Here is a 26,088-nt window from a genome sequence, read left to right as displayed (position 1 = left end):
GCTTCTAGCATCCATGTGTCAAGGCAGATAAAATCATCTACACCGCCATTTCCGGTTTAGAAAGCGCTCAGAGCTCATAACCTAGCTTTTCTGCAATTTTCATATTGACTTGAATTCAAGCCTAGAAAAACATATAACTGGGTTTAATTTGCTCAGCGTTCTGCTGGTCTCATACCCATATAATTTAGATTTTTTTGTCGATCTCTTTCTTGCTGATAGGTTGCGTTTTATCTTCAGCCAAACTGGGGATGAAGTCTAACATTTAGCAAAAACACGTAGTCTAAATAAACTTTCAGTTTCATCTACTGATGAAAACGGCGCGATACGGTGGAACACCACAGAGCACACGAGTACGTGGACCTTGATCTCTGATAGATTTCTGCGTTTAGCGACTCGTTTTTATTTCGAAAATCCTGAACCAGAAGTAGCTGTGGTGTGACCGTTGCCTTCACAGAGCGCTCATCTCTGTGGCATCTCCGTTTCTCCCAAGTCCTCAAATGCACGACTTCCACCGTCGGCAGAATCAGAGGATGTCGAGGCCTGATTCACGTTAACGGCACATGATAACATGAGGATAAAGAGATAAAAACACAAATAAACCGACCCACCCGTTTAAGGTTAGTAACCGACCTGGGATTCCCTGTTTGACAACACGGAAATGAGCCAGATGTCTTCTTTGACAGATGTTGCTAGCTAGCTTAGCTCAGTCAGCTAACATCTTGTTTGTCCAACACAGACACTTAATGGTACCCTGTTTGCTTTGTCCTGTGTATTTACAGAGGCTGTCGAGCCCAACAGGCTTAACACAGATGTAATATCCTATTAAATACCTAAATAGAAGTGGAGGGCACAGGTGCAGCATGTTGGCCTTTATGTCAGACAGCACAGGGGCTACGGAGAGTAAAAGCTAGAAGATGCTCATCAGGATTTTTACCAATATTTCACCAGATATGTACTCATTGGAAAGGTGGTGGAGATCCATTGTAGAAAGGCGGTTTTGTGTAGTTTATCCTTCTTTTTAGAGCCAAGTAAATACTAAGAGACGAGGGTCAGTTACTTCTGGTAATGTGAGTAGATGTTTGTGTTGTTTACTGAATGCCCACATCAAACTGAATTATATAGTTATCAGATTAACTTTTTTTCCACTTGCATACCCACAATCACGCACATCTCTTCATTTTTTTTCTCTAGTCCCAGTGAAGTTAAAGCAGTTGAGGGATGATGTTTGCTGTTGACTGAAGTCCACCCCAAGAATCAAAATGAAGAGGAGGCTGCTTCGTGGTTTCCTGTCCGAGGTTTCCATCCGGATGGCGCTGTTGGTGGTGTTCCTGTAAGTATATCCGCCTTCGAATCATTTGCATCATTGCTTTATGGATCCGCAGTTTACAAGTCAGCCATTGTTTGAGTGACGAGAAAGCAAACAGAGACGTTGCTCTTTCTTGTGTTTGCGCAGTGTCACCGAGCAGCTTCCTCCTTTCTACCGTGAGATCCAGTCAGAGGAGATGTGGCTGTATAAATTCCATCGTGTGGAGCGAGATCACGTGCCCACCTCTCTTATGTTTGTGAGTCTGCATGCCTCTCCAGTTAAAATGAAACATAACAAATAAGTTCAGTTATTGCACTCATAGCTTCAAGCCTTACAACATTCGGTAAAGACAGTCTTATAGGGATTAATTTGGCTCTACGTGGATCAGAGTTGTTATACTCTTCTCTTTTTTCTTGTCTGCGTCAGAGTGTGGCGGTTTTCACCCCGCTGATTATAATCCTGGTTTTCACCTTCCTGAAGAAGTCAGAGCGAGGAGATCTGAAGGAGGCCTCGCTGGGTAATAAACTCTGCACAGACACTCATTTTTTCATATTGAAACAAAAATATCAGCCAGTTTTTTTGAGTTGACTTGTCTGTTGTTTCCTTCTGTCATCCAGCTGTGACTTTGACTCTGGTGCTGAACGGAGTTTTCACCAACGTCATCAAACTTGTTGTTGGCAGGTAAACAAGGTTCACAACACAGCAGATGTAAATGAAACCCAGTGTCACGGTGGCTAAAAGCCTAAATCTGTCCTCTCTGTGTTTGCCCCTTTCTCAGGCCGCGGCCAGACTTCTTCTATCGCTGTTTTCCAGACGGTCAGATGAATCTGGAGTTGCGCTGCAGCGGTGACCCAGATGTCATCATGGAGGGCAGGAAGAGCTTCCCCAGCGGACACTCCTCCTGTAAGGGACTTTTATGTTTGATTGTGCCTCAGTAGCTGGTGCATTTTCATCAGCAGGCCACAAAGAAGAACAGATGCATGGAGTGGGACAGGAGGGCGTATGATAAATCCGAAAATAGATGTATATAAGTGTGTTTTAGCCTCCAGGCTCTTATTTTGTTTTAAAAGCAAAGGGGACTCAATCGCCTATTTTTAGCGATTTTCCCACGTTAAAACACCCCACATATATACACTATCTTTGGTATAAAACGGTATAAGCAGTGCCTCTCCATGTCTCATCCTTGCCTTTTCTCTCTGGTGTTTTCTCTTTGAGTTCTCTCTGGTTCTGTGTGAAGCTTCCTCTGGCTCTGATCGCCTCTTCTCCTTGGTCCCAGTTGCCTTCGCAGGTTTGGGTTTCACAGCGCTGTATATCGGAGGAAAGCTGCGCTGCTTCAATGCGGCGGGCCAAGGCAGAGCGTGGCGGCTGTGTGCCTTCCTCACCCCTTTACTTACCGCGACAGTGATTGCCCTCTCCAGAACCTGCGACTACAAACACCACTGGCAAGGTCAGAGTCACAGAAATGCTTGGAATGGCACAATGCATCATGTAAAAAAAATGTTTTTTTCTTAAGTTAACTTACAGCAGCCTGTGTAGCAGGGCCAGTGTTTCTGTCAGTGGCACAGGGGGATGACATCCACGTTCATAATTCTGCCTACAAACTCTATACTGCCATCCATATTCATAGTTTGCTTTACTTTTATGTCAGCAATCATTTTGAAACGATGCACATCTGTCTACTAAAATGGTGGAAGTTTTATATCTCTTTACTGTCCACATTGCTCTTAGATTAATGGAGTGTGAGCAGAAGATGTGAGAAAGCATTCGTGTGAAGCTGTGGAATCAAACCCCTCATATATATATATATGTGTTTGTGTGTGTGTGTGTGTGTGTGATCTTCTCCCTCCTTCATGTAGATGTATTAGTGGGTTCCCTGCTGGGCCTGGCTTTCGCCTGGCTGTGCTACAGACAGCACTACCCTCCACTGCAGGACCCTGACTGCCACAGACCTCTGCGTCACAGAGAGACTGTTCCCGCTGCACAGGAGCGCAAGCTGGCCAACTCCAACTACATCCTGCCCCTGTAGAACAGCTGTGACGGGATCATGCGCTGGTGTGGTTTATTCTGGGTTACATGGTGATCCTTCTCATTCTGGTTTTCACACCATCAGGGCTGGGCAGTATTAACAGTATTTATTGTTCATCATTGTAACTGTGGGACTTGTGAGAATTTTCTTTTCTATTGGTGAAATATGACACAGGGTTTATTTGCTAAACTAAAATAGCAGACTACATTTCTTCAGAATGGTTTCTGTAAATAACAACAGTTCGCCGGTCCAACACAACTTGAACTGTGGGTTTCTAACCCTGAACAGATATTATGACATACAGCGCTTATCAATATCCGACGATCATGACATTTATTGTTATCCATCCATATGGCCCAGCCCTTGCACACTCTGTGTAATGTGCCTATAGATAACATGACTTTAAATACTCACAACAGCTGAGCAGGTCTACTACACAAGCACTGCACTAATAGTCCACTGCCCACCAATCACTGGCTCAGCTGCTGTGAAACAGTTCATGTTGGGTCACTATTTTGTGATTGTTTTGTAAACTTTTTCAATGAGCTGAGGAGAAAAAAATGATGAGAAATTTACAATATTGGATGTTTGTGCATGGATGTTCATCCCTGACCTTTTGGAAACTATGTATGGTGGAGAGGATTGGAGCTCAGCAACTATTAGGCGATAAAGCAGTTAGTCAGTGAGCTGAAGATCAGTCGACTCAAAACACTTTTGGTACTTGATTAATCCTTCATGCCATTTATCAAACAACAATGTCAAACATCGTGTGCCTGCAGCTTCTCAAAGGTCAAGATTTGCTGCTTTTTATCATTGTAAATGGGATACATACAGTCAGGGCTGGACTGTTGGTAAGATAAAACAAGCAAAGTGATGTGAAAAAGTAGGATTTCTTTTCTAATTTGTTAACATTACACTAAATCATTAACAATTAATCTACAATCTAAGATATTAGCTAATGAATAAATCACCATTAGTTGCAGCCCAAGCTCAAAACGCTCCATTTATTAATGATTTAGAGCTTCCAACTGCATCTCAGAGTCTTCTTCAGTGATTTAAGCTGGTTCAGATGTGACCACAAGCCCTAAATGTAAAATAACGGTCTCAAAGTAGACATCCTTGAACCAGCACAAAGGTCACAATCTCCTCCATACAAGACCACTTGTTACTGTTGTGCCTGAATGTTTAAATTTAGGTTACTTGATGCCGCTTGAGCCAGCTCCACTCACTAAGGAAGACAGAGAGAAGCCTCAAAGCTCCAAATAATCAACAAGACGACCTTTGAGCTGAGATCATCTGCACCATGAAGTATTTAAATTGACAGAGGAAAACTGGGGAAGTGAGAGGTGTTTGTGTGGGCTGTTCATGTTTAAATGTAGGGGTGGACGATATGGATAAAATCTATCACAGTATATTTAATTTTAGATCATGATGTCAAAGTATGTTATCAACTGAGAAATAGTTTATGGGTAAAATAATCACACAGGGATGTGTGTGCGTTGTATGATCTGGCAAGTACAGAATGTCAGCAGTCGTGTCCTTTACAGGGATACTTACCACAGTATTAACTGTTGAGTGAAATCTGATATTTGATTGATTGATTGTCCCACAGTACAGGTCAACATGTGGCCCACTCCTGTCTGAAAGCACCTTCATGTGTAAAGCGGCTTAATCAGAACCACTTCTCATGTCTCTGATCCCCACAGCTCTGCTCTGCTGCCTCTGTCTCGAGTGCTTTAAATCTCTCTGTCTTCCTTCATTGTATTTTGAATGTTTCCATTGGCAGATTGTTTGATTAATGTCTGGACAGGGTTCATATGTCCAATCCTCAGTATAAGGCCCTGATGTAGCAGTTCCACTCATCCCTTCTCACGGTTTTTGCTGTAGTTTCAAATGATAGTTGCATCTCCGCAGCACTTCTGCTAATGACGCAACAGGTTAATATGACTGTAAAAAAAAAGTATGAGGTAAATGTTTTCCGAGGTCAGTGGTCTCAGGCTTACTGTAGGTCTGGTTTTCATTAGTGCACCTTCTCCTGGTTGCTCTACCAACCCGTCTACGGTGTGAACTGGACTGATGGTGGAACCAGATCATTCTGATGAACCTGAGTGAGATCAGACTCTCCAGGTGATGGTGCTAGCCTCCCAGTGCTCCTGCTGGTCAGGATTTCTATCCTGTTAATAGTTTTAATGGCACGTAAGGTTGGTGGAAAAGGTTTTTTTTGTTTTTTTGTTTTTTTTCCTGACAGTTTTCATCAACTTTCAATTAAGAGTGAACTTCTGGTTTGAATTTTTTTCTGTGTTATATTTTTGTTTGTAAAATTGGTTTTCATTTGGAATAGATGAGACTGTTTTTACAGGTTGAAACATGAGAAACAACAAAACCTCTTATGTTTCTGTTTGCATGTGAAACCAGCCAAAGTTCCGCAGGGTCAAAGCACTTTCGCTCGTCGCTGTGAATCCAGCTGTAAGCGGCTGGATCACAGCGGTTTCAGACCAAACTTGGCAGAAAAAAGCAGACGAATTTGTGCCTTTGTTTACAACATTACTTAATTACTCTTCGTTAATGAAGTATGTACTGCGTGTCACAGTGTATGCTCTCTGTCATGTTGTGGACATTGTTCTCAGTCTTTGCTTTTTTTGGTTTTTATTTTGTTGTTTTACGGTGTGTAGGATTCAGCTGGGAAGACACTACATGATGTTCAATGTGGCATGCTGCCTTGCTTTACCTCAGAAAAGATATCTTGGAGTACTTTCTATAATTTTTGTCGCTGATTGAGTCAAATGTGAAGATTTCCAGGTGGAAACGTGTAGAATTTACAACTGAGAGAGCAGCCGAGAGAAGGAAAAACTTTTTACAAAACTTTGAGACAAATACTATCTTGATTTACTCAGTCTTACAGGTATTTATGAGATGATGTACAGGTGTAAGTGTGTTTAATTTGGGGGCATGTAGGAGTTTACTTGAATTTTGAATATTTGTTTGTTTACCTAAATGTGATAATGTTATTTCATGAAAATACAGTAGGAATCTTTTGTGGGCACAGGGGTTTCTGGGGGGATCTGTTAGACAAAAAATGTTCATTAGACTGCTGCATTTTGAAAAAAACCCTGCATGTTTCACAGCTAAAGAGCAACATATTTTCATTACTTGCCTTCCAAATGGAAATATTTCCATCCATTTCTATTAATTTATGTCATTTTAAGTATGTATATACTGTATGAAGTTGATGATCATGTCTGGTCTCCTTCAGATCTACTGTCATGATGTGGGATAATACTAAAACTTGCCTGTTTGCTTTATTTATGTCACCCTCATCATAATTTGCCTTGGCTTGTAGGACCACATAGCAGCCGCTCATGCTGATACAGTTTCCTGATTGTACATGTTGTGATGCTTTCAATTAATCTTTTGGTGACACTAAATGATGTTTCTAAATAATCTTGCAATACACACTGTCCTTTGCTTATTTTCTTTTGAGTCATCCTGTTTTTGAGTATGTGTGATGATTACAGGAACCTGTTTAGATAATAGGAAATTTGCAGTAAACTATACAATGAAAGCAATTAATAATAGAATACAGCAGAAAGTTTATGACAGTGTCTTTATTTTCATATTTCTAGATGATGTGCTCCTTATTCTTTTAGTGTTGATGCTGGGAAGTCCTTTCTTACTTTACATATGAATATGTTGAACCTCAGATCAAAATAAGCTTGTAGCCTGAAAGCCCTGCACTCTTAACGAAGTAAAAGCACTTAGCATAAAAATATGCTTAAAGTGCTTGAAGTAAAGGTACTCATTATCACATGTTTATTACTGGATTACAATGTGGTGATGCATTAATGTGTAAATATCACTTTAATGTTGCAGCTGGTAAAAGTGGGGCTAATTTTAATTGTTTCATATACTGCTAATAATGTTACTACTAATAATAATAATAAGAAGAAGAATATATCAATATCAATATTAGCTGATGTGTATTTTTATTTATTTATTTTTTGAATAATTTAAGTCTTCAAAGTAACTGAAAATCATATATTTTCATGTTTTCTCAAAGTGTTGTTTTGTGATGGGCGTGCCCTCGAGCCGATGACGTATGTCCATCCCCTCGCAATGATTGGTGGGGTGTGACGTGTAGCTTTGGCGCCACATTTCCAACAGGGAACAGTGTCGCAGCAGAAAAGCTTCGTGTCTGACAGCAGACCAAAATAACCCGCTCTTCATGCCTCTTTAGCATTATTTTATCGGCTTTGTCTGGTCTTTTTAACCGAAACTTTTGAACATGTTCGTCACAGACATTAGAAAGGAGTTTTATGAAGTTGTCGCCAACCAGGTGAGTTGTTTGAGCGGACTGTAACATTAGGTTAGCTAACTTCAACCATGAAGCGCTGTTTGCTAACGTTACTTAGCGGATAGGCACCTTATCGCGAGTTATCAGTATTGAGACGCCAAGTACTTATTCTATATTGTATACTAACGTGAACATGACCTGTCGTACGTGGCGTTGCTTTCAGAGAGTCGCTCTCCTGGTGGCGTCCGACATCGACGCTCTGTGCGCCTGTAAGATCCTGCAGGTAAGATGCTCAGCTAACAGCTAACTGTTAGCAAACATTAGCTGCTGCAGCCTCTGTTAAGTTGTAGTGTCTGAACTTTGTGATCGGGAAGATCTTGGGGCCGCACAGATAGAGATCCCCTAAAATCAATATGTTATGTACCCTGCTCTGTTAGTAGCCACCAGCTCAGTATTTTGTTTGACTTCATTGTTAAGTAGCTCTCTTTCGCTCCATTGTAGTTTGTGGTCCTTATGTACGCTACATTTAAAATATCTAACTTTAGTAAGTTAGATATTTGTAATACTCCAGCCCTCCCTTCCTTGTATAGTGTATGTTATGTACAATAACTGAGTAGAAGATCTGATGAAGATTATTACTATGAGAGTAAAGTAATTAAATGCTCTCAGTTGTATCTTGTTTTTGAGAGTTTTTACAGTGTATTATGGTCAGTAGTGTCACATTTATATCGTGTAGATGCACATTTCTGAGATCAAATTAATATCCCTGTACACGAAATGCTGATTAAAAGTGGCACATTCAGATTCATATTAAGTTTCTTACTGGCTTCGTTTTCAGTGGCGCAGTTACTGAAGATTCATTGCTCCTGCGTCCTTTATTTGTCAGTGAGATTCTATTGATGAATTAGTATATTGGGTAACAACAACTGAATGTTTCTGTCTCTTTACCAGGCACTGTTCCACTGTGACCAGGTCCAGTACACACTTGTGCCAGTTACAGGCTGGCAGGACCTTGGCACTGCCTTCCTTGAGCACAAAGAGCAGGTATGATCAATCAACATGTGACTACATGACGGAAGGATAAACAAGGAGGAACAGCAGAGCTTTGCTGTGCTGTCACTCTAAACTAAATGGATTATTTTGGTGTATGATGTGTTGTAGTTCCAGTACTTTGTTCTCATCAACTGCGGGGCAAATGTTGACCTACTTGAGATGCTGCAGCCGGATGATGACTCTGTCTTCTTCATCTGTGACACTCACCGGCCTGTGGATGTGGTCAACGTCTACAATGACACCCAGGTGACGGACAATGATCACTTCAGCTCTCATCAATAATAATGAAGGAAGCAAACTTGGACAACACATTAAATTGTTAACTTTGAGTGTGCTTCAGCCTATGTTATTATTGCTCATTAGTTGAGTAGTTTCTCTGGTTTGTCTTGAAGTTTGTGAGTGACACCAAAATATTTCACCACATCTCTGTGAAACCTGCAGCCATGCTGACACTCATTAAATGTAACATTGTATAAACTCCTGTCCTCTCATCCACAGATAAAGCTACTAATCAAACAGGACGATGACCTTGGTGTGCCCTCATATGATGATATCTTTCGAGATGAAGATGATGAGGAAGGAGGTGACTCTGGGAATGAGAGCGATGAAGGTTCAGAGCCATCAGGGAAACGGAGGAGATATGATGAAGTTTGTATTGAACAGGATGAGAATACACCACTGAAATGAATCAGATCCGTGTTGGCTTGACTCTAATGATGGTGGACCGGGACTCATATCGTTGCAGGGAGCAGTTGAAAGGAGAATTGAAAGACAGCGAGCGAGGAGGGAGTGGGAGGCACGAAGGTGAGGTGTTCATGAGGAGGTGTAGGTGAATGGTGTTTGTCAGAAAGATGCTACAATTTCTAAACTGACATGAACAACTCACTTGTTTCCCAGGAGAGAAATCCTGTTCGACTATGAGCAGTATGAATATCATGGGACTTCTGTGAGTAGACTCACATTCTTATTTCATTTATTTTTTCCTTTTGAGTTCTGGAAACCCAAGATGAGCCTGGAACATGAAGACAAATTTGATGATTTGTCTTATATTTTCTTTGAGACTTTTATGCTGTTTGTTGACTTTCTTTTCACATATTCTGTTTTTCCTGAGTGAATGTCTGAATACAAATGTTTTCATCTGTCTGTAAGGCTGCAATGATGTTTTTTGAGCTGGCATGGGTGTTGACCAAAGACACCAAAGACATGCTCTGGTAAGCGATCTGATAATGATACATGTTCTTTTTTTTTAATGACAAACATTGTGGAAATGCACAGTGCACTGGACAGATTTTAGATAGACTGCTGATATTTTTCTTCGCAGGTGGGCCGTCATTGGGCTCACAGACCAGTGGGTTCATGATAAAATCACACAGTAAGAATGTCTTCAATGTTCCTAAACATAATTCTCAAAAACCTGAACAGATTCCCTTAGAACTGCTGTAGAACCGTCATTCATAGGTGCGTTTGCATCGAGTTGTTTATCCTCAATAAATTAATCTTGTCTTGTATATTTTCAGTATGAAGTACGTAACAGACATAGCCACAATGCAGCGGCATGTTTCCCGGCATAACCACCGCAACGAGGATGAGGAGAACTCTCTCTCCATTGACTGTATGAGGATTTCTTTTGAATATGAGTATCCTTAATTCATCCGACATGTTGTGATTAGGGATCTTACCTTCAAGTGTAACACTTGAAGGATCCGCTTGTACAAACTTTGTCCTTCTTTTTTCGGAGTTTTCCTTGACCCTCTGCTTTAGCCTCCGTCTAACCCTCTACCAGCACTGGTCCCTGTATGAGAGCATCTGTAATTCCTGTTATACGTCGTGTAACTTCAAGCTTTGGACATTAAATGGTCAGAAGAAACTCCAGGAGTTCCTGGCTGACATGGGGTAAGTGCTTAGAAACCAGTGCTATGTGTGTTTTCAGTGAAATTACTTATTTTCTGAAATGTTATTCCATGTGAGCATGTGATGGGAAATAGAGATTCCTTACTTGTTTTAATGGCTGATGTATAACAGGTTACCTCTTAAGCAAGTGAGGCAGAAATTCAACTCCATGGACATGTCGATCAAAGAGAACCTGAGAGACGTCATCGAGGAATCTTCCAATAAATACGGGTACGAATCTGGAGAAAACTCAAAGAAGAAAAGGCTTCACTTGCTGTTCCGCTTATATTCAGTTATTGACAGATAGCCTTGTCTTTTTTGTCCCCTCCATCCTCCTCCTTTCCTCCTCCATCAGTATGAAGGACATTCGCATCCAGACATTTGGTGTTCACTTTGGCTTTAAGAACCGATTCCTGGCCAGTGACATGGTCCATGCGACGACTGCCTTGCTGGAGAGCACCGAGAAAGACGAGAGCGACAGTGACAATTTCATCAAGGCTCTGGACTCTCTTTCCAGGTGAGTAGCAGAAACTTAGCGTTCGCTAGTTCACTGGCCAAAATCCTGATGCTCTCCCAAATGTTGATAAATGTCTAGAACGAGTGGCTTAAAGCTATAAAATGGCAGTTGAGCATCAGATTACAAAAACATTTGTGTCAAATTTACTGTCTGTCCTGTTGGCTCTTTCTCTGTTCAGGAGTAACCTCGATCGTCTACATTCAGGCATCGACCTGGCTAAGAAGAAGCTGATAGCCATCCAACAGACTGTAGCCAGCTGCATCTGTACCAACCTCATCCTGTCCCAGGGCCCCTTCCTCTACTGCTACCTCATGGAGGTACGAGTGTCTGTATGACCTGCAGGTGTGTCTGGCTGCTTGTTAACAGTGCGTCATGTTCAGCTCAATACATCCCTCTTCCTGCTCTGTCACATGTAGGGAACGCCTGATGTGAAGCTCTTTTCTAAACCTGTGGCCTTGACTCTGCTGTGCAAGTACCTCTTGAAGGCTTTTGTCCATTCTGTGAGTATCTTATTGTGGAAGAAGCTCTTACATGCCCTGAAAACACGCTGTCGTTTGGGTCACTCTTTCACTTGTTTTTGTCGTTTAGACGAGGAATAAGCGCTGCAAACTGCTTCCCCTCATCATGGCTGCTCCCAAGGACGTGGAGAAGGGAACCGTCATTGTTGTGGGAATCCCACCAGAGTCTGAAACATCTGATAAGAAGAAGTAAGACCTCACTTTTGTACATATGTGGGATATTACCAAATAGAGCCTAGCTTATGGCTTAGGAATATACTTGATAAGTAAGAATAAATGTTTCTCCAGTAAACCAGAGTGAAATATTGCCAATTTTTTTTTAATCTCTAGTTTATATGCAAAATGTAATTTCAGAATCTTGATATTTGGATTATATCTGGTATAGACATGTTCTCGCCATATGATGCTTTGAAAGAAAATAATACCTTTGTCCATATCTTGCTGCAAGTTAAAGTGAAATAATTGCACAAAATCACTAATTAATTTGTTGGTATAACGAGGTGATGTGTGTGTTTAAGTAGAATCCGAGGTGCTGTCTTTAGACTGCTCGTTATGCAACAGTCCAAAACCCAAAGATATTCAATTTACGGTGATATGAAGTAGATAAAAGTCTTCACATTAGACACGTTGACAGTAGAGGTCTGCTGGTGTTCTTGCTTGAAAAATGATTGAAACCATGTACAGATTATCGGAATGGTTGACTGTTCATTGTCTGTCAATAGACAGCATTACACAGATACAAAAACAGTTATGTGTATATTGTTTCCTCACCTTTCCTTTTCTCTGTTCTCTCTAAGTTTCTTTGGTCGAGCATTTGAGAAAGCCGCAGAGAGCACCAGCTCCAGAACTCTTCATGACCACTTCGACACTTCTAGTAAGATGTATTTGTCATTTACTCTTCTTCTGTGTGTCCAAATCCTCACAAATGTTTTACATGGGGAGTTGTTCATCTCCATATCAGACACTAGGTGGCAGCCTTGTCTTCATTTCTAGTAGAGCTTCAGTTGTTAAAAGTCATGAATCAGACAGGTGGGCACACTGAGCATCATTCTTGTCACATTCTGCAGTGTAACTTCACATCAGCTTTGTTTCATACGCAGAACAAAATCTGAGTATTTCTACACCTTTACTTATCCCAAACTTCTCGTCCTCAGATGCATGATATTCAGAAATAGCAATTTGTGCATTTATTGCTTCCTCACTGTGTTTCTCCCTCTGCAGTCATTGAGCTGAAGACGGAGGACAGGAGCAAGTTTCTGGACGCACTCATCACCCTCCTGTCATGAGAGGAAACGTGAGACTGAGTTCTTGTTTTGTCTCTCGGACAGTGTAAGTGCTGCTGCTCTTCACATCTTTGTCAGATGTGACTGAAACTGATCAGTCACTGCAGACGAGTCGCAGCAGTACGAGAACTTCATCCAGGTTTTAAATGTTTTTATCTGTTCTGTGTGTACAGTGTACAGTCTTTACAGTAAATGTGTGGTGGTCTTATTTTTGCTTTTACATTCTTGTAACCTCTGTCTTTTATTCCTTTCTGTGTATGTGAGTGCTTCATCACATTTTTAAACGTGTTTAATAAATCATAGTAAGTTACTTAAATTGTCTGTTTGCCTGTTGTCATGAGGAGCATCAAGTATCTTGCCATTAGTGTTTCAAGTGTGTTTTGAGACGTACAAAAATATCTTTTTCTACACTCCTTTTATTCTTTCATTTTCTTGTGCCTATGCTGCCAAGTTTCTAAATGAGTAATGCCATGTTTCACAGGGATTACTGGTTTGACTTCCCTTGGCAGAATAGACGCTTGCTGTCTGCTGCTGCTGTTTGCTCAGATTTAAAACAGTCGTAAAACCACAAACTCAAAAACTTTAGATCATGTCCTTGTTCATATCCTAACCACTATTCAATGGCCAGGGCAGAGCATTTCTTCAGGGTAAGGAAAAGCATAAAGAGGCCACAATGCTCAGTCATACTGACTGATCTTATATGAGCCAATGTGATCTTTGAAATGTTGCTGTAACAAGGTGAGGCAACAGTATCTCCTTCCCTTTAGCAGAAGATGTTCTTATGCATCCTGGGCTAACGGGAATAAGAAAAAAAGAAGTACTGAAGCCTCTTTCCTCAACATTCAGAGATCAAGTTGAAAAAAACTGATTGCAGTTGCTCAGTTCACGTTATCTGTTATCACAAAGTATTGAGCCAGTATCAGTGGTCCCAATAGTCACGTGAAGATCCACCATTGTTGCAGGCAGAAAGATAACAAGGACCTGATCTATGTGTTGAATAAAACAAAAAATTGGCAAAGATTTGGCTGTTGGCAATCACGGTCTTTTCATCGTCATCCAGTCTTTTGTTTTGTGGACGCACATCTTGTGGTTCCACAGAAAGTAAAACAGCTCTGTAATTCTCGTAAGGTTTAATGAACTTAACATCTTCTCCTGAGCTCAGCCGGCTCTTATGGAGCAAAGGTGAGAGGTGTGACCTTGGCCCACATCGGAGAATCTAGGCCAGGCCTCCTGGTGGAGATTTGTTGCCGGCCCAGAGAGAGACTGGAAATGTGGGGCCTTAGCTGCTCTCTGCGGTGCAATTAAGATCCTTATCACACTTAGATCAGGATGAGCTCATGGCCTGCAGAGGGGAAGAGTGTTTGGGTGGTGTGCGCAGGAAAGTCCGGACTGACTGGCAGCAGTGGGACTGAAACGTGCCACGATCTGCATCGAGCTGCAGGATGGGACGTTCATGGAAACGGTCTTATTGTTGCCAGAACAAGATGTGTGCATCATCATCATCATTTAATTGTGCGTCAATGGACAACCCTGGTTGCAAAGACGTTGGGACACTGTGTAAAACACACAACGGAATGCAGTCATTTACAAATAAACTGTGTTTACTAACAACAGTTTCACAAAGTGTTCCTGAGTCCATCTAGTAATCTCCTTTATACAATCACGTGTTTACAAAGTGGTGAACCTCTCTCCATCCTTGATTGTGGACGACTGAGCCTTTCCAGGATGCCCCTTTCATCCCCAATCATGATACTATCACCTGTTATTAATGAACCTGTTTACCTGTGGAATGTTCCAAACAGGTGTTTTTGGAGCGTTCCACATCTTTCAGTCTTTGGTTGCTCCCGTCCCAACTTGATCGAAACATGTTGCTGCATCACATTCAGAATAAACATATATTGTAAATTAGATTGTATAAAAATCAAGGACTAAATAATAAGTCTTAAATATAAGCTATTATTTATGGTGGAGTGCAGAGAATCTGCTCGGCTGTGTGGCGGTACCAGACGGCAGCAGGGTGAACATCCTAAAAGAACATCTGACTGTTTCCCCAGAGTCGGCTGCCTGAAAACAATTTCCATCTATCTTGATATTGTTTACAGTGGCAGCGGGTGATGTTATCCAGGATAAATAAAGCTCCCCGAGGAAGCAGTTAGCAGAAATAGAGAAAGCTTATAGAGACACATTTATATCATTAACAGGGTGGAGAGTTTATTTTTAGAGACATAATTATCATCAACTGCTCATAAATGGGTCTTCAGCGACCCCTCTGTTTCTCTTATGTTCCTACTTTGGTTTCTGGTGGGTTTATCTGTGAGATGCCAAAATGTAGTTTAAATCACACTCGTAGAGTCAGTGAGAGGTGAAGGAGAGTCAGTCACACACTAATATTTACACGACCATTCAAAAGTTTGGAATCAGGTGTTATGCTGCTGTTTTTACTCTTCCCTGAAACAGGCACCTGGTCCTGTTTCTTATATTCTTATCAAACCGTTGCTCAGGGGAATCTTTGTCTCTTCCTGTTCTTCCAGGTGTCAGTCTGGTTTTCTACAAGCTCAAAGCATGAATCCCTACTGAAAAATATCCAGTAGTCTTGTGAGCCATCTGACTGTGCTAAATCAAGCTTTTGTGGCAGGCAGACCTTTTGAAAAGTAGTGTATCTAAAGTTTGCTAATAGTAGCCACCATAAGCTACAGGCCACAACAGACCAAAAGCCCTGAGGGTACTGAACTGAGTCAGGGTGTTTTATTGCTTTTGAATTCAACTTTTGATTTGATTTGTGGCCTTTCTTTAAAGTGCTCAGAGATAACTAGAAATGTAAAAATCTAATTCCATGACAACTGTGCAAAATCCTTTTACCGATGAAGACCATGTAATGTGTCTAAAAGCTTGCAGCAGCTACTAAATGGAAGCTCTGGTGAGTTCACAAATGAACCGAACCTTCGTTTAAGTCTTCTTCTCATTGTTGGTGGTTAAGGACATGATCCAGCCTGAACAGTGGTCACAGACAATCATGTGACGCTTACCTGTTCAATGAGCAGAGACAGTGGGAACATCAGTCAGTCTGTTGATGTTCCGGGGAGAGATCCACCTGTTCAACCCATCATTTGGCCTTCTCCCCTTCAGCTATCAATCACTTTGCTCTCCATCCCCCCTCTTGCACCTCTGGTGAAGTGGGGCCACTGCCCTTTCCGCCGCTCTGCATCTGAGGAATGTGGCATGCAACAGACCCGACACACACACACACACACACACAGACATACTGTCGGAAACATGCCCCCAAAGGTAGGATAGCACGGCCATCGGTCGATGTGCAGAGCAGCATTTCTGAAGGTCTCACACTGAAACAGTCACGTTGCCTTTCCTTGTCTGAGGTGAGCTGCTGTGTAGAGCTTTAGTGGGCGTCATGATGTTGTGATGGAGGGGTGATGCAGTATTTTATGGACTACATGAACAATTAGTACAAAATCTGCAAGGCTCACATTGGTTGATGTCACTTTGAACAGTTTTAATATTTGATAGATGAGGAAATGTAGTGCAACTTACCTGTCGGACACAATGTTTCTCCTGCCTCACTGAAAAGTTTTTGAAAGTTCTGAAAACTGTCTGATGACGACAATGTTTTTAAATTGCCTCAAATAAATCTTTTACATTTCTGTATCGAAATATCTGATTACTTATTGTCTGCCAATACCAATATATCTGTAACACTGACCGACATACTGGCCTCGTCGATTTATCTGCAGTGGTGAAGCAACAATACCACAGTGTAGAAATACTGTGTTAAGAGCAAAAATCTCAATTTTACTTGAATAAAAGTGAAAAATTGTTAGCATTAAAATAAAATTACAAAAGTCAAAGTACTCATGGGGAATGGCCCATTCAAGAATCATATATACTACACTGGAATATAATTATTGCTGCATTAATGTGTTGATTTAATGGTGTGTAAACAAAGCCTTGTTTGATATTCACTTAGATATTGGCATTTTGCAACCAGTATCGTCATAATCAATGTCCTTTCTTGAGCTCAGCTGTTACTGATGTGGAATTCTTTCAAGTATAAAATCTTCACACTTAAGAGCTGTCAGTGCACTTTGTCACCAGTCTTGTCACTTGTTCTGTGTTTCTGCTGTTTTCACCCCTCGTGTCTCTCTAACAATCTCAGATTCCAGATTGGATTAGTTTTACTGGACAGCCAGAGACAAAGAACTACAGCTGACTGCATCTGCCTGCTGCCTGTCTCCCCATCACGCTGTGAGAGGATGCTCACACACACACACACACACACACACACACACACACACACACACACACACACACACACACACACACACAAAAGCTCAGTCTATGATAAACCTCACAAACTTACATCTCACTAAAATTGTCACAAATAATAAAAATGTCCTCACTTCAAACCTGTATTTTCTGCCCTGCTGCTGGTAGCTTCTTGTCAGCCTGTCAGCCCACAGATGTCCTTAATGATCCCTAACCCCTGTGACCTTTAACCCCACGAGGCCTCTCACAGTCAGAGTGTTACTCACTGATTTGGTCTCCTCTCTTCATTGTTTTAAAGTGCTTTCAGGCAAAAGAGATTAGGACTGCCTGGAAAGCGCTTGCATGAATTTGGTACTGATGTTACTGAATTCTGTGGCTAAATCAGCTGAACTCAGACAAGTCCACTGAAATGAGTTGTGTTATGTAGATAATAATAATAATGAAAACTGAGTGATAGGGGTTCTGACTTTTTGCTGTTTTGTTTTGTTTTTTTTTGGTCGTTTTTTTGTATACAACATCCTGATACATTTTACATTCATATTAATAGAGCCATTAGTTAAAACTAATAAATCATGTACAAACATCAGTCACTCTGGCTATAGAGTGACTGATGTTTGTACATGATTTATTAGTATTTAGTTTAGATTAACCTGTTTGGGGGCCTGAATAACCTTGCATCCCTCCCTGTCTCAGTATGCAGTATCCTCATGCTGCTGAAATACTATATTGCCCATGTGGTGATGTGGTAATATGATCAAATTAACAACTTAATTCACAGCCCTGATTCCAAAAACATTGTGTAAAACATAAGTGCACTTTTCCATACACCCAATTGAAAACAGTACAAAGACAGTGTATTTAATGTTTCACCTCATCAGCTTCATTGATTTTTGTAAATCTTTGCTTATTCTGAATTTGATGCAGCAACACGTTTCAAACAAGGTGCAACAGGAGCAACTAAAGACTGGGAAGGTTGTGGAACGCTCCAAAAACACCTGTTTGGAACATTCCACAGGTAAACAGGTTGATTGGAAACAGGTGATAGCATCATGATTGGGTATGAAAGGAGCGTTCACAAGCAAGGATGGAGTGAGGTTCAACACTTTGTGAACACATGATTGTATGAAGGATGTTACTGTACGGACTCAGGAACATTTCATAAAACTGCTGTTGATAAACACAGTTAGCTTCCAAATGACTGCAGTCACAGAGTCCCAGCTTTTTTGCAATCAGGGTTGGGGGAACATGCACCACATAAACACAGAATTTGTTGAAGAAGTGAAGACTTAGTACCTAGATTCTGATGTTGGGACCCTCTTCAGGTCCTGAAGATGATGTATAAACCAGCTGATACTCATTTGCCTTTAGGGTTCCTGGGGGTCTGGGTATTTGCCCACTTTGGTAATCCAGCACTATGAACTGTCAGCAATGTGCCTTGGATGAGCAGACAGCATGTTTGTGTGTAAATGTTTGCCACAGTGGGGTAAACCCCAGCTGGCATGTCATTCACATTAAATTTAGGTTTACACAGACACTGAGATGCCAGGGAGGAGAACTGAAGGAGGCCAGGCTGAAACACAACAGCTTCATTCTGCAGTTGGGTGTCTTTTCTTTCAGTCTCAGTGGTAGGTGGCTCGCTCATGCTGGACTCCTTTTAGCGGATGACATGCACTACAACTTTCATTCTTGAAAATACCCTGTGGTCCCATGCACAAAGACAGAGGAAAAAGCTCAGAAAGTGGAAAAAAAAACACTTTAACATGGGTTTGTCCTGTTATAAATGTGACTTTTTTTACATATCAACTGTTGACTTTTTGTGTCCTGAGAATATCAGTCAGGAGTTTTCCTGCAAGATGCAATTAGTGTGGAAACAATACACTTAGTACACCTCACAATCCTGATCCTGTGTGTGTATTAGATACACTGTTTGTTTACTTAGCCACTGATTTGTCATATCCTTTGTTAATGTAGGAGTCCAAATCACCAGTAGAGGCTGCAGCCAAAAGCGACACCACCTGTGCCAATGTGCTTAAACTGACTGCAAAAATGATGCATAAACACTGGTGTGGTGTGCTGCTGCCGCCCTCCATGTTCGAGGAGTGCTTTGTGTCTCATCTCAGAAGGGAGAGACTGACATCACATACATTTTGCTAACCATGTCAAATCAGAAATGTCTCCTGATCCCACCCAGACATTCCTCATGCTGCCAGGCCTCCTCTTCATCTCAGCAGAGGGCCGTCATTCACCGCTTCGTCGGCTCCAACGTACCTATGTGTCTGAGTGTGTGAAGTTGACACATGCTTTTACATGTCTGCCCATGTATCTATTTAAAATGCCCTCCTTATGATGATATACCGTATGGAACCATGATCTCACTCAGACAGGCATGAGAGGAGTTGAGACTCCCTGTTTTGAGTCTCTCATATTTTTTAGATAAAACCCTCACGGTGCACTCTATTTATCACTGTGTTAAGAAAACACTTCATCTGTAGCTGTAAAACTGTTGTTGGTTTGTCTCAAATTACACATCAGTACTTGAATGTTGTGTATTTTCAGGAAAGTCTGCTCGAGTATTTGGCAGCACTTTTTATAAATATTATGTTCGGCAGAGTGTGTGAGCCTCCAATTCTATCAGTATTAATGACCCTGATTTGAAAGCAATATTCCCCTTAGACCCTTACTGTTCAAATTACAAGAATTTGTGAATACGACACTGACAAACCATCACCTTTTAGGCTAATATGACAAACAGTTATGTACTTACTCATCCAGCAGTTATGGAGAAACATTATCATTCATTGTCATTCAGAAATACCCCATCAGTGGGATTTAAACGACTAAATTTCCATTGAAATAAAGTATTCTCTTTGACAACAGTTCACGTCTGGTAGATTTACTTGAAAAGCAAATGGAGATACATGTTTTACATTGGACTCTGACTTGGATATGCATCGAATCAAACAGACCAAAACGACATATGACCAAGCAAAGAAAGTTTGAAGTTACATGGTTGTCATGGTCTGACATACGCGTTCCCTTGTACCTGTTTGAATCTATGGGAGCACTTTAATTCAACCAGCAAACTTCATACACACACACACACACACACACACACACACACACACACACACACACACTCTCCACCCCTCCTTCTTTTCCACACCCTCACTGTTCCTTCCTGTTTCCTGTTCCGCTGTCCGCTGCACAGGAAGCCTGGTCGTGCTACTGGACCGCGACAGAAACTCGTGAGTCACCAAGTCATAAACATTGCGGACATGCGAGAGAAAAGACCGTTCTTTTGGGGGGGGGGGGGGGGGGTTGGTTGGTTCTGATCTCCATCTCTTACCTCTGACTAGGCTTTGCAGTGTTTCTCAGACAAATAGCTCATGGGGTCTTTAACCCTGTATACAAAGCCACGTTTGTCCTCCACGTTTAACCACCTGCTGACTCTTGGCTTTACTGTCTGTGAGTAATCTCCATCCAGCTGGGACGTCTGTAGCCTGTGTGCACCTGACGGCTCTGATGTAAGTCTGAGTCAATCAGTAACAACTTTAATCAAGTCTCCTTTGCTTTGCGACTCATGTGCACTGCTACATTCATGGCTGCTTTGAGGAATCTATGTCATTAAATGAAATTAAATCTTCAAACTTTCCATGACTTGACCACGCAGCCGGTTATTGGCTGGTGTGGGGAGCTCGGGGTTGAGATTCGTGACCCCTATCAAATGCGGGGGATTCAGCTTCGATGAGATCATGCCTGGTCAGTTGAGGGAAGTGACTTTTCGACTCGCCTGACCTGAGGCCAGATTCAGAGTTCAAAGTTCATGTCATGAGAAACGACGCCCCAGCTCAGCCCAACCTCCCCCCAAAAAATGCATCTGAAATCAGTACGAAGCCTGACCGGCATCTGACATGACCTTAACCATGCGGCCCTCGCTCCGCCGGGCTGAGGGAGGTCAAGTTTAGAGGTCAAAATGGCTCTGTGTTACGTCACCTATCTCGATCAGGCATACCAGCAACATCTCTGACATTTATTACTCATTTGTTTAGATTCATGTTTTCACTCCCTTGGACCCGAGGCGGTGTTTGTGTTTCCAACGGGCAGCATTCATGGCAAGACTTACCATTTGCTCTTAAACTGAAACACAATGAAACGAATGTGTTTCTGCTGTCACAGCTCTTTTTGCAGTGACCATTACAGGCTTAAAGTAAATCCCTGCTTCATCTTCCAGACTGCTGTGCATGCTGTGTGTATGTGTGTGTCCACGCTTGCAGGAATGTCTGCTGGCCAGGCCTTTTATTAGGCTCATCCATACCACCACATTATAGGCTCCCGTAGCCAGGCAACTGCAGGTTCGGGCTGGTTACCATGGCGAGCGCCCATTGAGTGACGTCGCCGGCCCTGTTTGCCTCTCCTCATTGGAATGAGGGCCTTTTTAAAGGTGCACCCCCCAACTCTACACACACACATACTCACTTAACCCCTTGCTCACACACTCCCCCACACACACCCTGAGCTTCGTCACCCTCTTTGTGGTGACAAGAGAAGTGGAACTAACAATCTGACAAAAACATCTCACTGAGGAAGAGCAGACTGGACCTTCCAGGGAGTGTCTTTGTGTAGAAAAACCCATACACACCCCAAAGCAGCAACGCCTACTGTAGGTAGCTATACAGCAAATGCAGAGTAATGCTGACGAAGCCACACAGTGTTCTTAGCTTGGTAACGTTACCTTGTCTGGCTATACAGATGCATTAAACTCAATTACAACAATCTAACAGAGTTTGAAGAACTGTCTCTCAGCTGCAGTGATGCCCAGCACACTGGGTGAATCTGGTTTATAAGCTATGTCATAATAGTTAAGGGCGAAAGCAAGAATATGAGTAGTAGATTTTTATTATCAATTATTTTCCTCAATCTATTGTTGGTTCATGTCAAATTTTAAGACATTTTTAGATTTTACATCTTATTTCTCAGAGCACTTGTTAACACACCCAGATTGTTTGTTTTGTTTGACCAACAGTCCAAAACCCAGAGATATTCAGTTTAATGTCAAAGAAGACAAATAAACTAGCAGAATTAACTGGTGAAATGTTCCCATTTTTTTGTTGTAAAATGACAATGATTATTACAATTGTTACCGATTAATAAACTACTACTAATCAAGTTATCGTCCCAGGCCTGCGAGAAAGATAATTCTTGATTTTGGAAATATTAAATATGTAGTTTAGAATTATGATATAATTTAACACAACAACCCTCACTTGAGCCATGTTTACCAGCTGTTGTCTTCTGTCCAAAATGACATGGTCATCAGTGCTCATGTGAATTTCACAACTTCATCAAGCTTGTAACTTGAGTTGAGACTGTTTGGTCAAACTACTGTTTTCAAGGTCAGACTGAGTTTTATTTGGCTATGACAAATGAAGAGTCTGAAAAGTGGATCAAATCAGCCACTGAGCGAATGTCAGCCGATCCATCCAACTGTGTGATATGGTTGAAAGCTCAGGGAAAATGGCTGTGCTGTAAGTGGACCGTGAGTTGTGATCATTTTGCCAAGTCATGATAATCAAAATTTCAGCGGCTTGGCAATAATATCCAATTTTATGTCACTATTGTGTTCTATGTCTGGCTGACCAACTGTAAAATACCTTGACTGGGACGGAGTGTTTGTTTCTTTAGACTGCTGTAGAATAAAAACAACATTTCATTAGAAGTTATCTTGTGGAGAGCAGCGATCACACAGCCCCCTGACTGTATGCAGACTTTCTGCATGGCCACATTTTCAACTTTTAAGAGAGCATATGACCTGCTAAGATTCTTAAGTGACCAGCAAAACAAGTATGGATAAGCTTTTGTAATCCAGTCACAGTTTAAATCAGAGGACTCTTACTCATACGTGCACAGATCTTTTGTTACTGTGTTTTTCTATTGTTACCACAAGTTAAACAGTCCTGTGCCTTTAACGCCTTCGATACTATATTTCAGTGCACATCATCCCCGGTGTTTGGATAAATGTGGTGCCCATGAAGCAGCTGTGGATAAACTAATTGCTTCAAAGTGATGGTGTGTAATCTTTTGTCGTGGAGCCCATCTATCTTAGCACCGCCCTGATGGAGGGAGATGGGGTTGTGACGACTAATGAATGGAGTGACTTGCGGGAAGACGATTCCAGCAACTTCTCCATTGCTCTAATTTGAACGCTTTTCATTGACTGCAGACGAGGAGGGGTGGGGGTGGTCTGAAAAGGGGTGGTGGTGGTGGTGGTGGGGGTAGTGGAGTATTGTGAGTTGAACAGCAGAGCCCCACTCTAGCTGAATGGGTATTGTCATCTGGATTTCTATGGCTAACCAAAATACTTTCTCCCGCCGTGGGGGTTTATGGATTCATGGTGGGAACGGCATGCATTACGCACAGCCGCGGAGGGCACTCCTGCCTCTGCACACCACAACTCAGTAGTTTTGTTTAAGAACACACTAACTAAATATTTCAGACAATATATTCAGTTTAATCTTAATAAAATGAAACAATATTGCATCTTCATATACACGAATAATGAATCATTACATCAAACGTCAACAAACCAACAGAAAACAAGGTTTATTCCTCGAATGTTTTGAAAAGAAAAGACTTCCTGCGGTGACAGTGATGAAAAAACGTTGCAGGTGTTCACTGCAGCCGAAATAACGGACTGTAACATTTCATGTTGTGACCTATAGATGCCAGACTCTCCGGACTCTACAGGTCCAAGATTAGACCGCAAACTTAGAAGTCGCCGCCATCAACCTCTGAACAACACAAAGCCTGTCCGAGATTTATTAGGGCTTTCATATGTCTACGCTTTTCTTTTTCTCTCTTTATTGCTATGAGACATTGTTGGAGTCCTCAACATGTCGGCGTAATTCCACTAAAGGAAATGGGTCTTTGAATGTGTGGGAGTGCAATAATTCTCAGTTACTGTACAACTTTGTGCTGACAATGCACATCAAGGCAAAAGAGCGGTGTGTATATGCGATGGCAAGAGTTCCTCTAGAAAAGAAAAACTTTGCGGTTACAACGGTAAACAATTCAAAATACCAATAATTTCGCAGACTTACAAAAGCAGGTACCTAACAAAGATACTCCTTTTTGTTGTGAGCTACCTCTTGTAGTTGATAGTCTTTTTAAAAAAAAAAAAAAAAAAAAAAAATCTCCTGTTGATACAAAAAGGATTTGTGAAATTGTGGTCCGAGCGTATTGAAGGGCCAGTGTAAAAACAGTGAGAGGTGCTTCGATTGATTTTCAAAGTTCAGATTTCTTAAAAAAAAAAAAAAAAAACCCAGCAGGCGCAAAGATAATGTCCGTCAAAAAAGAAAACAGTTTTTCAAAAGCTGCAGGTCACATTTACGCACCGCCTGCTATGAGCCACATTGCTACACATAATTCCTCTTGTCATAGTCCCCGTTCTGCGTGGCTCTCTTGGTCGGTGAGTACTTTACCGAGTATCCAGAGTTCCCGCTGGAGGGACAGGAACAGCACAGCAGCGCTCCTCCGATCAGCAGCAGCGCTGAGGCCGCCCAGCCGATGTAGAGCGCAGCGCCGATCTCCCTCTTCTTGGATGCGGGCACCTGCGGATTGTAGAAGTCCGATATGATGTTGTTGGCCATCCAGCACAGAGGCACCAGCACAAACAGCCCACTGATGATGTAGATGACCCCTCCGGCGTTCACCACACGGGCTTTGACATACTCAGCGCGGATGCAGTTGGTGCACTGCGCCCCTGCGATGACAACCATGAGCCCCAGCACGCCCATCACCGAGGAGATGATGGTGAGCGCTCTGGCCGCCTGCAGGTCGTGGCTGAGGGCGAGGACGGAGTCGTGCACCTTGCACTGCATCTGTCCCGTACTCTGCACCACACACGACATCCACAAGCCGTCCCAGATTGTCTGAGCCACCACGATGTTGGCTTCGATGAAAGCCGTCACCTTCCACATGGGCAGCCCGCACGAAACCATCACCAGGAGCGAGCCAATTACGCACAGCGATAGTCCCAGGATCTCCAGTCCGGCCGACACCATTTTCGCTCTTTACGTTCAGTAAAATCTACGTGAAGCTTTTCAAACTTTCTCCTAATTTCTCTTCCCGAGAGCAAGGTGTATTTCTGCCCTTCAGGCTACTCTTCGTTCTCGCCTCGATGTGCAGGAGCGTCAATCGTTAGTTGCGCATCCCCCACCACATTTACTCGGAGATGTAAGAGACAGCAGGTCTGAGTCTCTTTGTTAGAGGGGATGTGAAAACAACTGGAATCACAGTAGCACCGGATCACGAATATCTGCAGGGTGGGGGTAAAACCTCGAGGAGAAACTTTCCACCAATCAGCTGTGGCCGCATCCTCGAGGGACCAATGAATAGGCAGGGAAGTTGTGAGGCTGAATAAAGCGGTCCAGCGCGTATTGTGTGTTTGAACAGTTATTTACAATGAATAGAGGGGGGCAGGAGAGGGGGGATAGGCGCGCGGGGGGTGTTTAAGGCGCAGCTGAAATGCAGTGGTTGGATGAATCATGCACTTGTTATTGATTTTTCTGACATCGACGCTAATGTCACTTGTCTGAGGAATACATCGCCTAAAATGGCCATTTCACACCCACTGTGATATATATGAGGCTCTTAATTGGCTTGGTCTTAAAATGCCAGAACAAAAGAAAGAAAGAAAATCAAAGTTTCACATTCTTTTTAAAAGCATTCACTTTAATTTGAAACAGCAGCCTTTCATCAGGGTTAAGAGGCACTCAGCCTTTCTGTTTCCATGGTCATTACAGAGAGGTAACAGGGAAAAAGTTTGAACGATTTATCATTAAACATTAAAATCACGAAATCTTTTGGATTGCCCAAAATAGTCTTTTAATAGTCTTCATTGAAATCAATCAATTTAATGATTATTTTT

General features: G+C 42.0%; 3 protein-coding genes across 4 annotated transcripts; 2 read left to right on the top strand and 1 right to left on the bottom strand.

The window, feature by feature from the left end:
- The first annotated feature begins 444 nt into the window (after positions 1 to 444).
- Positions 445 to 6,801, top strand: plpp5 (phospholipid phosphatase 5). 2 transcript variants are annotated; one of them, XM_076731362.1, is made up of 8 exons: positions 445 to 617; positions 1,192 to 1,330; positions 1,454 to 1,562; positions 1,733 to 1,823; positions 1,924 to 1,987; positions 2,085 to 2,209; positions 2,583 to 2,753; positions 3,163 to 6,801. In XM_076731362.1, exons 2-8 carry the CDS (start codon positions 1,260 to 1,262, stop codon positions 3,330 to 3,332), a joined length of 801 nt encoding a protein of 266 aa, XP_076587477.1. In that variant the 5' UTR covers positions 445 to 617; positions 1,192 to 1,259; the 3' UTR covers positions 3,333 to 6,801. The 2 variants fall into 2 exon arrangements, with proteins under 2 accessions (XP_076587477.1, XP_076587478.1); XM_076731363.1 differs by having other exon boundaries at positions 468 to 617; positions 1,198 to 1,330.
- Positions 6,802 to 7,488: 687 nt separating this feature from the next.
- cdc45 (CDC45 cell division cycle 45 homolog (S. cerevisiae)) lies at positions 7,489 to 13,196 on the top strand. Its single transcript, XM_076731279.1, has 18 exons — positions 7,489 to 7,665; positions 7,847 to 7,906; positions 8,575 to 8,667; positions 8,785 to 8,922; positions 9,175 to 9,324; positions 9,422 to 9,480; positions 9,574 to 9,622; positions 9,826 to 9,887; positions 9,998 to 10,048; positions 10,194 to 10,313; positions 10,438 to 10,569; positions 10,699 to 10,797; positions 10,922 to 11,083; positions 11,262 to 11,400; positions 11,500 to 11,583; positions 11,672 to 11,790; positions 12,399 to 12,475; positions 12,823 to 13,196. Exons 1-18 carry the CDS (start codon positions 7,615 to 7,617, stop codon positions 12,885 to 12,887), a joined length of 1,710 nt encoding a protein of 569 aa, XP_076587394.1. The 5' UTR covers positions 7,489 to 7,614; the 3' UTR covers positions 12,888 to 13,196.
- Positions 13,197 to 23,649: 10,453 nt separating this feature from the next.
- On the bottom strand, positions 23,650 to 25,436 carry cldn5a (claudin 5a). Its single transcript, XM_076731268.1, has one exon. The coding sequence runs from the start codon at positions 25,220 to 25,222 to the stop codon at positions 24,575 to 24,577; it is 648 nt and encodes a 215-aa protein (XP_076587383.1). The 5' UTR covers positions 25,223 to 25,436; the 3' UTR covers positions 23,650 to 24,574.
- Positions 25,437 to 26,088: the final 652 nt, after the last annotated feature.

Source organism: Chaetodon auriga, chromosome 5, assembly GCF_051107435.1.
Source record: "Chaetodon auriga isolate fChaAug3 chromosome 5, fChaAug3.hap1, whole genome shotgun sequence".
Classification (NCBI taxonomy): Eukaryota; Metazoa; Chordata; class Actinopteri; order Chaetodontiformes; family Chaetodontidae; genus Chaetodon; species Chaetodon auriga.
This window is presented reverse-complemented; position numbering and strand designations above follow the sequence as displayed.

What these genes read in the sequence shown, in the direction of transcription:
- plpp5 (XM_076731362.1), top strand. Translation starts at nt 1,260, where the DNA reads ATGAAGAGGAGGCTGCTTCGTGGTTTCCTGTCCGAGGTTTCCATCCGG. An exon ending in TGCCCACCTCTCTTATGTTT is followed by an intron (nt 1,563 to 1,732) that starts GTGAGTCTGCAT and finishes TGTCTGCGTCAG; the next exon opens with AGTGTGGCGGTTTTCACCCC. An exon ending in CCCCAGCGGACACTCCTCCT is followed by an intron (nt 2,210 to 2,582) that starts GTAAGGGACTTT and finishes CCTTGGTCCCAG; the next exon opens with TTGCCTTCGCAGGTTTGGGT.
- cdc45 (XM_076731279.1), top strand. Translation starts at nt 7,615, where the DNA reads ATGTTCGTCACAGACATTAGAAAGGAGTTTTATGAAGTTGTCGCCAAC. An exon ending in GCTCTGGACTCTCTTTCCAG is followed by an intron (nt 11,084 to 11,261) that starts GTGAGTAGCAGA and finishes TTCTCTGTTCAG; the next exon opens with GAGTAACCTCGATCGTCTAC. An exon ending in TGACCACTTCGACACTTCTA is followed by an intron (nt 12,476 to 12,822) that starts GTAAGATGTATT and finishes CTCCCTCTGCAG; the next exon opens with TCATTGAGCTGAAGACGGAG.
- cldn5a (XM_076731268.1), bottom strand. Translation starts at nt 25,222, where the DNA reads ATGGTGTCGGCCGGACTGGAGATCCTGGGACTATCGCTGTGCGTAATT.